Below are 12,491 nucleotides of genomic sequence, written 5' to 3'. Positions count from 1 at the left end.
CGTTAATCGGCCATACCATGAAAATCCGCCCTTTTTCCATGTATTTATATCTTTCCTTATTATTTTATATAAGGGGATATAATTCAGTCTATATAGGTCTTCTATATTATGTGAGATCTTAATCCCTAAATATTTGATCGACTCTGTAGTCCATGTAAATTCAAAGTTTGTTTCAATCAGTTTTTTAGTGTGATTGGGAAGGGCGATAGGGATAGCTTCACATTTTTCTAAATTAACCCTATATCCCGAAACATCAGAATAGTCCTGCAATACCCGATAAAGATTTGGGAGGGATATAAGTGGTTTAGTCATTGTAAGAAGGACGTCATCCGCAAACAATGACACGTTAAATTCCTGCCCTTTAAGTAAAACTCCGTGTATATCTGGGGTCAACCGAATCATCGCTGCTAATGGCTCTATGCAAAGCGCAAATAAAAGTGGCGAAAGCGGGCAGCCTTGTCGAGTACCATTCAAGATATCTATTAATTTTGACTGATATCCTGCCGCCCTAACAGTAGCTGTGGGGCATGAATAGATGCCTTTGATAGCCTGAACAAACGACCCATGGAAACCAAATCTATTCAAGACCTCTAGCATGTAATCCCAGTCTATTCTATCAAACGCCTTCTCTGCGTCCAAAGAAAGGACCAGAGAAGGCTTTTTCGATTTGCTGAGGTATTCAATTAAGGAGATCGTTCGTCTTGTGTTGTCTGGGGCTTCTCTATCTAAAATAAAGCCCACCTGATCGGGGTGGATTAGTGATGGTAGATGTACTTTGAGTCTATTGGCTAGAATTTTGGTGAAAATTTTTATATCCTGATTAATTAGGGAAATGGGTCTATAGCTTTGGCATAGCTTTGGGTTTCTACCTGGTTTGGGTATGACTACTATTTTGGCCTGTAATATTTCGCGTGGAACTTCATTACCTTGTAAAATATCATTGCACAATGAGACTACATGTGGGACCAAAATTGTTTTATAGAGTTGATAGTATTCACCTGGGAAGCCGTCTGGGCCTGCTGCTTTTCCTGGTTTAAGCTCTTTTATGGCGTTAAGGACCTCCCGAGTCGTTATCTCTGCATTGAGCTCCTCTCCGGCCTCTTTATCTAAGGGTATGAGTTTAGCGTCATCTAAAAATTTAGCCCTGAGTCGGTTCGTCTGATCATTGTGCGTTACTTTTTCCTCATCATAAAGATGGGCGTAGTATTGTGCAAAAGTGTTGGCTATCTCTTGGGGGTTTGAGGTGCAAGAGCCATCAGTTGTCTGTAAATAGGGTATGGCAAAAGATTTAGTCCTCTCTCTGAGCTTATGGGCCAGATACTTGTCCGGTTTATTTGAGTATAAAAAATATTGTGATTTTAATCTATGTGCTGCTCTCGCAGAGGTCTTGTTCATAATTGTAGCTAATTCTAGTCGTTTGGCCTGTAATTGTGTGAATATGGCGGGTGATAGATTTCGTTGATGTGACCTAGTATGTTCATCTATTTGTTTTTGTAGAGTATCTGTTTGAAGTCTTGTTGTTTTAGTCAAGGCTGTTTTTTCCTTGATTAGTAGGCCTCTAATGAAGGGTTTATGTGCTGCCCAAATATTTATAGGGTTGGAAGTGGTCCCTACATTCAGGCCCCAATATTCTGACAGTGCTTTAGAGATAGATTCACGCGTCTTGGGGCTCTGGAGAACGTACGGGTCAAAGTTCCAAGATCGCGTCGCACTAGTGTGGAATGTCTGTTTGATATCTATTTGGACTATGGAGTGGTCCGACCAAGCACATGCGTGGATCTTAGAGGATGCTAGGTCTGGAATCAGAGTTTGGCTGATATAGACATAATCTAGTTTTGAGTAGGATTTGTGCGCCGACGAATAGTATGTATAGTCTTGCGTTCTCCCATATAGAGTGTCCCAGGAGTCTAACATATTATGAGAGAAGAACATCTCTTTTATTTTTTTAATTGTAGAATTATGTCTCAATTGTTTTTGGGATAGTGGGTTTTTATCTTTGTTTTGGTGAGCGTACATTGACACATTAAAGTCACCCCCTAAAATCATCCGGGAGTGCGACCACTGAGTCAGTAGGTGAGAAACATTAGAAAAGAAGGATGCTTGTGTTTCGTTTGGTGCGTATACATTACAAAATACTAACTGCTTATCATGTTGTCTCCCTTTAAGTATAAGAAACCTACCCTCCGGGTCCCTAATTGTCTCTTCTACTACAAAACCTACCGATTGGTGTATCAGTATTGACACTCCCCTTTTTTTTTTGTCAGTTATTGAGTGAAAATGTTGTGTATAGCCTCTGGCCCAATATTTAGGTATGACCTCCTTGGTGAAGTGTCTCTTGCAGGAATATAATGTTAGCTTTTAGACTAGTATATTGACTAAGTGCTGTTCTGCGCTTTAAGTCTGTATTTAGGCCTCTGACATTGTGTGATATCAGTCGAAGGTTACAAGTCATTACTCACGATTTTACCGGTGGGGGGCCCTCCCCCCAGATCCGCTGTCTCTTCATTCTCTATGATTGCCCATAGGCGTTGCAGATATAGTTGTTTCTTATGAGATGATGCATGCAGGTAAGCAAGTTGAGTCGACATGGCAAAAACAAAAATAAGAACATAAGAATTTACAAACATTAACAGTCTATGCAAGAACCATGTTAGAACATAATAACAGAATCTGCTTCTCCTGTATAAGAGAACCAACAACAAAAATAAAAAAAAAAAGAAACGAAGGGAGAGTACCTTCAACCTCGCCCTCCCTCCTACACAGGTTGACTGTACTCTACCAATCTACCGTGCTAAAACTGTATATGTTTCAACAGAATATGTTAAAGAAAAGAACAAGAAATTGGCATTAGGAAGAGCAACTACAAATCCTAGATATTGTAAAAAAGAAAGGGGAAAGCCTTTCATGGAGACCAATTACCCTTAAAATTCACATTGACATTCACTTTAAAGGGACATTCTAGGCCAAAATAAACTTTCATGATTCAGATAGAGCATGTAATTTTAAACAATTTTCCAATTTACTTTTATCAGAAATTTTGCTTTGTTCTCTTGGTATTCTTAGTTGAAAGCCTAACCTAGGAGGTTCATATGCTAATTTCTTAGACCTTGAAGCCCACCTCTTTCAGATTGAATTTTAACAGTTTTTTCACCATTAGAGGGTGTTAGTTCATATATTTTATATAGATAATACTGTGCTCGTGCACGTGAAGTAATCTGGGAGCAGGCACTGATTGGCTAGACTGCAAGTCTGTCAAAAGAACTGAAAAAAGGGGCAGTTTGCAGTGGCTTAGATACAAGATAATCACAGAGGTTAAAAGTATATTATTATAACTGCGTTGGTTATGCAAAACTGGGAAATGGGTAATAAAGGGATTATCTATCTTTTAAAACTTTTTTAAATAAAAATTCTGGTGTAGACTGTCCCTTTAAGGGACTGGGTATAACTGAAAATATTAGCTTATGGATAAAATAACTGGATAAAAGACAGGGAGCAATGAGTAATAGTAAATGGATCATATTCAGATTGGACAAAGGTAATCAGTGGAGTCCCCCGGGGATCAGTACTGGGCCCTGTTTTTTTTAATATTTTTATTATTGACTTGGAGCAAGGATTAAATAGCAGCATGTCTGCAGATGGTACAAAGATGTGTTAGGTCAGTAGGTCAAAGCAGGATGAACTAGCATTACAAGGGGATCTGCAAAAATTAGAAGTATGGTCAGGTAAATGGAAAATGAGATTTAATATGGGAAAATGCAAGGTTCTACATTTTGGAAGTACAAATAAGCAGGCAATGTATTATATAAATGGGACTAGACTTAGCCAAACAGAGAAGGAAAGGAATTTGAGAGTAGTAATACATAACAAGCTAAAGATGGGTGCACAATGGAGGGCAGCGGCTTCTAAGGCTAATAAGATACTAGCATATATTAAAAGATACATTGATTCAAGGGAGGAAAGCATAATTATGTCACTATATAAATCCCTGGTAAGACCTCACCTTAGGTATGGAGTGCAGTTCTGGGGACCAATCTCAAAAAAGACATTGCAGACCTTAAAAAAGTTAGGAGAAGGACCACAAAGCTAATAAGGGGAATGGAGATTTTAAGCTATAAGGAGAGGTTAGCTAAACTGGGTCTGTTTTCTCTACATGATTACTTTATATAAATATATTAAAGGCTCTTATACAGAGATTGCAGAAGCCCTGTTTATTCCAAGAAAATTGTTTTTGACCAGAGGTCACAATTTAAGGCTGAAAGAAAGGAGATTTAATTTCCTGCAACCAAAACGTTTATTCAGTGTAAGAGCAAACAAAATGTGGAACTCATTAATAAAAGGAGGTAGTGGATGCCAATGTTTTAGATTCATTTAAAAATGGTTTGGATACATTTATGTCTTGAAACAGAATTCAGGGATGTGTGATTGCTTGTGTTAAATGGGTCACCTTTAAATGGGATTAATTTAAGGTCAACGTTAGCTTTTTTTGTAAGTATTTTAGATTTGTAAAGGTTGAACTATCTTCCTTTTACTTTTAAAGATAGAGAATATGATTTAAATAATCTTAATAATTTAAATCTATTATCAATTTTTCTTCATTTTCTTGGTATCTTTTGTTAAAAAGCAGGGACATAAGCTTAGGAGCCTTCACGTTTCTGGAGCACTATATGGCAGCAGTTTTGCTAGAAACTTATCTATTTGCAAGAACACTTGATGGAAGTATCCCAAGCACACAATGAATATGATTAGTCTGTTACGCCACCCGGCTAACTATTCATAATACAGCACACAGCTTTCTTATGACAAACACTCACAGACTTAGAACAATAGATATGAAAAAGACAATATAATAAGCCCATCAGCAGCAACTTACCCAGACACAGTCAAATCCAAGAGCGCTCTTTGTCTCCTAGCAGATATACTCTCTTCTTTCTTCCATCTCTTGTAGCATTTGTCACTGACTCAGAATTAAAGGTCAGTTTATTGCTTTTTGTATTCCAGAAAATTAAAGGATTAAACCACAGCTGTGTGTGTAGTTTACAGCTGTTATTTGAATTCTTCATTGTCCATTTGGGTTAGGGCAAGCAGGGTTTGTGTCACTGTTGTGCGATGTTCTGGGCAACCAAAGAGTTAACTAACGACTGTAAGTGAGATAAGATCATTATCCTCTTAATTTCTTATGTGTTGTGTGTGTGTGTGTGTGTGTGTGTGTATATATATATATATATATATATATATATATATATATATATATATATATATACACATACACAACTTTGAGGCCTTCCCAGTCATTGTCCTATACCATCTCTTTTAAAGCCTTTTAAAACCTTTTTTAATATTAACCATTTTTTATTTAAAATGTTTATATATGTGTAACACTTTATTTTACTTTTTTTTTATTTTAAACCTTAGTTTTTACTTAAGGTCTCATGTTGTGCTAATTCTTCTAGTGCTATTTTATAACTTTAAACTTGTAATATAAATGATATTCACAGTTGCAATCTTCATTAAAATTAGAGGACATTCTAAAGATGTGTTGGCTGCACTAAACCTTCTCTGTTAAATCTGTTTTACCGTGGACTTGTAGTATTAATTTGTGCACTTGTTTTAGCATGGTCCAGTGATATTGTACCCCATGCTATAATTAGTGCTCTACTTGTAATCTACGCTTATAGCTGGTATTATTCAAATAGTTTTTAATTTTGGTCTAAATTGTAATACTTTTTAAAGTCGATATTGCGTTATGATGTTAATATTACAGAAAATATTTGAAGTCTTAAAATTTGGTAAACAGAGAATTAGTGTATAAAATCTATTTTATAAACAAGATAAACATATTTTAAGTTTTCAATAGCTAAAAGAAGGCCGATCTTTTGTAATTTAAGTTAGTGAAAATATTTGCTAAATGATATTTAAAGTGAAAGGAAACTCTCCCCTTTTTAAAATGTGATCTGGAATGTTAGTGATATTTTAAATGGCGTTTAATTCATCAGTTGTAATGAAGATGCACTGAAACTTACATTTTAATACAGATATAACATTTAAATACCCCACACTCCGCCACCCACATCAAAAGTAATTTTTTCTATAAGCTTACAGTTTGAATTATTGTCCTATCAGTGCTCTCCTCATATGCCACTTTTGATGTAGCTAGAGTGCTGAATGGACAACCATTCAAACTGTTAGCTTACAGGAAATTGACTTTTGAAGTGTGCAGCCATGCGTGGGGTATTTGAATTTTATATCTACATTAAAAAGTAAGTTATAGGGCATCCTCATTACAACTGATGAATGAAATTCCATCTAAAATATTAAAATTCAGGCTCTTTTTAAAAAGGGATATGTTTATCATCACTTTTATATAAACTTGAAATGTTTTTGTCATGCTGGAGTAGCTATTTAAAGGTTCTAAATAAACACAACATTATATTTTAAATACATTTAGAAAAGCTAAGATAGCAGCAGATGAAAGGTGTTTTATTTCTTAGTTGCTAATATTAAATATTTTGTTAGAAATTTTGTATACGTGATTCTTATGTGTTTTGCTACATCTGTAAAATATTTGGATCTTTGTTACTTGATTCTTTTAATGTTTGCTATAAAATAAATAAAAAAATATTCCTTAATGTCTAGTAAACCTTCCTTAAGCATTAGCATGATGCTAAGGAAAGGTATAGGAGGTCATAGCCTGTCCCTTATTCTTGTGGTAGAAACTCATTCATAAAAATTGAAATGTCCTCAAAACATAATAATTATATCATTAATAACTAACATTAAACCCATTGTATTTCTTATCAACAGGTGAATTTACAACTTGCAGTAATCCTAGTCCTAGCCATGGTGAAAATACAGATACTTGTTTCAATCTTGTTCAGAATCAAAGAAGCAAAATGGGAAATTTATGCCCTGAATATGGGAATTGTTTTGCTTGGAAATCAACTCTTATTACGCACCAGAAAATTCATACAGGAGAGAAAGCATTTTCGTGTTCTGAATGTGGGAAATGTTTTGCTTTGAAATCAACTCTTATTACACATCAGAAAATTCATACAGGAGAGAAAGCATTTGCATGTTCTGAATGTGGGAAGTGTTTTACTCAGAAATCAAATCGTATTAAACATCAGAAAATTCATACAGGAGAGAAAGCATTTTCATGTTCTGAGTGTGGGAAGTATTTTACTGAGAAATCGACTCTTATTAGACATCAGAAAGTTCATACAGGAGAGAGAGGGTTTTCATGTTCTGAATGTAAGAAGTGTTTTACTGAGAAGTCAAATCTTATTACACATCAGAAAACTCATACAGGAGAGAAAGCATTTGCATGTTCTGAATGTGGGAAGTGGTTTACTAAGAAATCAACTCTTATTACACATCAGAAAATTCACACAGGAGAGAAAGAATTTGCATGTTCTAAATGTGGGAAGTGTTTTGCTTGGAAGTCAAATCTTACTACACATCAGAAAACTCATACAGGGGAGAAAGCATTTTCATGTTCTGAATGTGGGAAGTGTTTTATTAAGAAATCAACTCTTATTAGACATCAGAAAATTCATACAAAAGAGAAAGAATTTTCATGTTCTGAATGTGGAAAATGTTTTGCTTCGAAGTCAAATCTTACTACACATCATAAAACTCATACAGGAGAGAAAGATTTTTCATGTTCTGAATGTGGAAAATGTTTTGCTTGGAAGTCAAATCTTACTACACATCAGAAAACTCATACAGGAGAGAAAGAATTTTCATGTTCTGAATGTGGAAAATGTTTTGCTTGGAAGTCAAATCTTGCTACACATCAGAAAACTCATACAGGAGAGAAAGCATTTTCATGTTCTGAATGTGGAAAGTGTTTTAACAGCAAAGGAAATTTTGTTACTCATCAAAAACTTCATACAGCAGAGAAAGTTTTTCCGTGTTTTGAATGAGGGAAAAGTTTTGCTCAGAAGTTACAACTTAAAACGCATTCGAAAATTCATATGGGAGAGAAAGCATTGTCATGTCTTGAACGGGATGAACCCCTACATTAACATGTCTGGTTTAGTATAGTCCCCCTAGTTGCATAAGATGTATTGTGCCGTAATATAACAATATATATATGTGTGTGTAATTAAAGGTGGATTACCAGCGCTAAAAACTTCAATACTTGTTGGCCAATATGTAAAAAAGCTTATTGGTATAATATTACTTTATATCCGCCCTAGGTATTTATACAGGTGATAGGGGCGAATATCCCAATAAATAGATGGTATTGGTGTGTTTCTAATCATGCTGCGTGTGATTGATACAGTGTACCCTTAGCACTGTTAAAGATTATGATATAAAAGAGAAAAACAATACCTATAGTTTGCGCACAGTTAAGATCTTTACATATATTGTAAGTTCTTAATAGTCCAAATGGTGAATTGTAAAACAGAATAAATGGTAAATGGTTTTCTTCTTACCAGAGATTACCCCAATCATATGAGGTAATGTTTGTACTCGAAAGTCGGTGGGGACACTCCTCTGTTTTCACCCTGTATTGGTCCTTAGGTCTGTGATTCCCGGGATTTTTATCCTAGGTCACTTCCAAAGTCAGATGGATGTTATAGGACACTCCAAACTTGTTGGTAGAAACTTCCCCCACTGGCTTTCGAGTACAAACATTATCTCATATGATTGGGGGTAATTTCTGGTAAGACGAAAACCAATTACCATTTATTCTGTTTTCCAATTCACCATTTGGACTATTAAGAACTTACAATATATGTAAAGATCTTATCTGTGCACAGACTTATATGTATTGATTTTCTCTTTTCTATCATAATATATATATATATATATATATATATATATAAATATATCAAAGAACAGGAAGCACTCCAGAAGACTTTCAAATAATGTCACCTTTAATTAGTGAACGTTTTCGGGCAATAAACTACCCGTCCTCAAACTTACAAGGTACAAGTAAGTAAGTTTGAGGACGGGTAGTTTATTGCCCGAAAACGTTCACTAATTAAAGGTGACATTATTTGAAAGTCTTCTGGAGTGCTTCCTGTTCTTTGATATATCCTAATTTTGCTAGCACCCGAAGCGGCTGTCAGTTTGAATCTGGAGTGCACTTTGCTTGTACATATATATATATATATATATATATATATATATATATATATATATAAGAGGGTGAGACAGCGCTTTAAAAAGGGGGGATGGGAGGACGTCCGTATTAAACAGTGAATGCAATCAATATATGGAAATTGTTGGTTAAACAACTAAATGAATCAGTCTCTGTTGGTGTTTGTAAAACACCTGCAGTGAGGAAGACAATCAAAAGTGAATGATGATGTCACACAGCCGGTAGGTATAGCACTTACTAGAAAGTACCTTAATCATAAGAGGGAAGTTGTCGCATCTATCAGTAGTAAGCCTCCAGTGATATCTCGTATCCAATTTAGAGATCAGGATGTGTCAGTTCTCCCCTTGAAGTAAGGTGTGTAAGCTTGGAGAGGTAGTCGCTAGAAGTCCCTCCATAAGTTCAGCATTGATGCAAGTGAAAAACACAAGGCAGGTACATAGCGTAATACAGTTTTATTAAAGGAAAAGTATATAAAACACGCCAAATAACCACTTACATTTAAAATCCTCAAACATGTGTGGTATGCATAAGACCCATAAAACACATATGTACACAATGAGATCCTCAGGGTACTTCCAGGTAAACAGAGTACCAATCAGGTGTAAAAGAAGTCCCAACAGGATTATATCCAAGATTTCTTAGGAAATTATCAGTGTATATAACACTAAAAACGTATAAGCATAAAAACAGTCCCAAGGAATAGTCCCTTATGCGTTTCAAAGGCTTGGTGTCCTTCTTCATAGGGTTCCATATCATATATATATATATATATACTTTTGATTTTTATGAAAACCTTTGAAATATTTTAAATTTCTGTTTATTTTAGAAAGGTTACCTAATATATTTATAAATCCATAAATGATTTGACTATATTTTAGGAAAAATCCTCAATAATCTTGTGTATTGAAATTGTAATACAAATATGATTTCTTTCATACAGGTGGTGAGGGTCTATGATCCATTTGATTCTTCAGTAAGAGGGGTTCATTTCCCCTCAGAGTACAGTGATTTTTTTTAATGATGTATTTGAAGTGTAGGTAGTGGTATCCTAGATAGCAAGAATAACTTGCCACAAGCTTGTAAGAAACTTTTTCTGTGAGTCTTTCTAATTTGCTACAAGTTTTCACAGGCAAGACAGTTTGCTTGCAGCATAATTACTGCAAAAATTATTTTTGCATTTGCTGCAAATTTGCCAGTCAAGTCTCTAGCAAGAGGACAGGGAATGTGTAATTTTATGACAAATTGAAGGCAAGAGCTCTTCAAGTCTGTTGCCTATTTCTCGCAAGTCAACAGCGAGAGCTCTGCAAGTCTGTTACAAATCTTTGGCAAGAGAAATGCAAATCTGTAGCATATCTCTGGCATGTACTGTATGTCACAAATTGTATTAATAATACATTAATAATAAAATGTTTTTCCTGCAAAGGTTTATGTAAGTTGTTTGTATCTTCACATTATGCAAGGTAATATATATTCATATATATATAAAACACTAATATTATGACAAGTAATATATTAAGTTAATTACTTGAGGTATTCTTATGTTAGAGTTGTATTATAACACTAATATCATTTTCTGAGGTACAACAGGGCCCCATTTTACAGCACACCCCTTTATGGCGTTCCTTCAGTTCAGTCTACAGTTCTGCCCATGGTTATTATGTTCCATGTTTTCCCCTCTCTTTAAGTGGTTTTCAGCCATGCTTTTATTTGATGACTTATTTTCTTTATGAATATTTGTTTTACAATTATTTCTATATCTATTTCTGTTACAGTTCTAAAAAAATATTATTGAATATAACTAACTACAATTGTGTGGAAATCACCAAACCAGAAGGTAAACTAGGAAAATCATATAAATGTTTTTTTTTATTGATTTCATACTTTTACTGAGGTGAATAAAATTAGCTTTTGCCTTTCTGGTAAATGTGATGTATTAACCTCAATACTGTATGAAGATAAAACATTCACAGAAAAAGGCTTTAAAGGGACAGTTTACTAAAAAATGTTTTTTTTTTTTTTTTTAAACTTTTATTTATATAAAGCCAATCTCAAGATCACAACTGGTCAGCAAAATTCTTTCACATCACGCAGGATGTGTCACAGGGAGAAAAAATAACACAAACAAAAAATGGAAAAATAACATCAAAGAAAAACATTAGTTTTAGGAGGGAATCACATAGTCATATATATCTCCAGACTATCACCATGAAAGCTTCAGACAATTTCTATAAACTAGACAGCGAAAAATGAAAATAAAATATTTCTTAATATACAGATCCAAATCTCCCCCTATCTATCTTAAACAGTTATATGGGAATCATTTTTTCTTTCTTTTGCCTCCTCCCTTTCTTCTTTCTTTCCTCCTCCACCTTCCTTTCCTATCCTCTCTTTCCCTTCCTTCTTCCCCCCTTTCTCTTCCTCCTTGCTACTTCCCATCTTTCTATCTCCTTTGCTTCCCTTCTTCTCTTTCCTCTCTATTGTTTCCCATTTCTCTAAGTCTAGCCTTTCACTTTATTTTGTAGACCTAATGACCCTTTTTAAACATACTCTCCCTTTCAATCTTTTTTCTTTTTTTTTTTTTCTTTTCTTTCCTCCTTTTTTCTACTCCAATTGCTTCCCGTGGCAAACATCCATATCTGGTATTGGCATATTTTATAGTATATATCCTTAAAAAAAAAGAAAATAAAAACACCCAAACAAAACAAACACATAAAAAAAAAAAATTCTTTTAGAAATAAATAGAGAAATAAGATAAAGACCCTGCCCACCAGCCTCGCCACCCACCACTCCTCACTCAACCCCGACTACCATTTATGACTATGAATCTAATACCATTCAACTGGAAAGATATTCCATAGGATTAGTTGTTCAAATTCCTCCATTTTATGATAGTGCGATGTCAATATAAATTGAGTCGAGATAGGATAGGATAAAATTACCCTCAACCATTTAACAAAAAAAAAACTAACTTTTTTTATCAGATGTAGGTAGTATGAGAAATTGTTCAAACAATATTTGGTGAAAGATTGAGTGCGTGAAACTTTCAATTGAAGGAGCTACTTTATTTTTCCAGTTTTTCAGAATTAGACTACGACCTACCAGAATAGCAGTGTTAATTAAATTATTATTCTCTCTGTCTGGATTTGTTGTTCGCAGGAAAAATATATCTCTAACTTGAAGTTTCAGTCTACCTTCTATTTTGCGGGTAAGCCAGTACTCTACTTTAGCCCAAAACTGCAAGATCTTAGGACAAGACTAGAAGCAATGCAGTAAATCTGCTTCTGAATTGTTACACTTAGAACAAATTAAGCTCTCTTTGTTTCCATTTATTCATTTTCCCTGGTGTAATATAAGCTTTATTGAGAAGTTTTATATGAGATTC

The 12,491-nt window shown here is 34.6% G+C and overlaps 1 protein-coding gene across 1 annotated transcript in view; it reads left to right on the top strand.

The window, feature by feature from the left end:
- LOC128657192 (zinc finger protein 432-like) overlaps positions 1-8,137 on the top strand; it is a 219,487-nt gene extending 211,350 nt beyond the window's left edge. Inside the window, exon 15 of the mRNA XM_053711443.1 lies at positions 6,802-8,137. Coding sequence (XP_053567418.1) covers positions 6,802-7,922 — 1,121 coding nt within the window. The 3' untranslated portion in view covers positions 7,923-8,137. The remainder of the gene's footprint in view (positions 1-6,801) is intronic.
- The last annotated feature ends 4,354 nt before the right edge of the window (positions 8,138-12,491 follow it).

This window comes from Bombina bombina, chromosome 4 (assembly GCF_027579735.1).
Source record: "Bombina bombina isolate aBomBom1 chromosome 4, aBomBom1.pri, whole genome shotgun sequence".
Taxonomy (NCBI): Eukaryota; Metazoa; Chordata; class Amphibia; order Anura; family Bombinatoridae; genus Bombina; species Bombina bombina.
The sequence above is the reverse complement of the archived record's forward strand: the minus strand, read 5'-3'. Positions and strand labels throughout refer to the sequence as shown.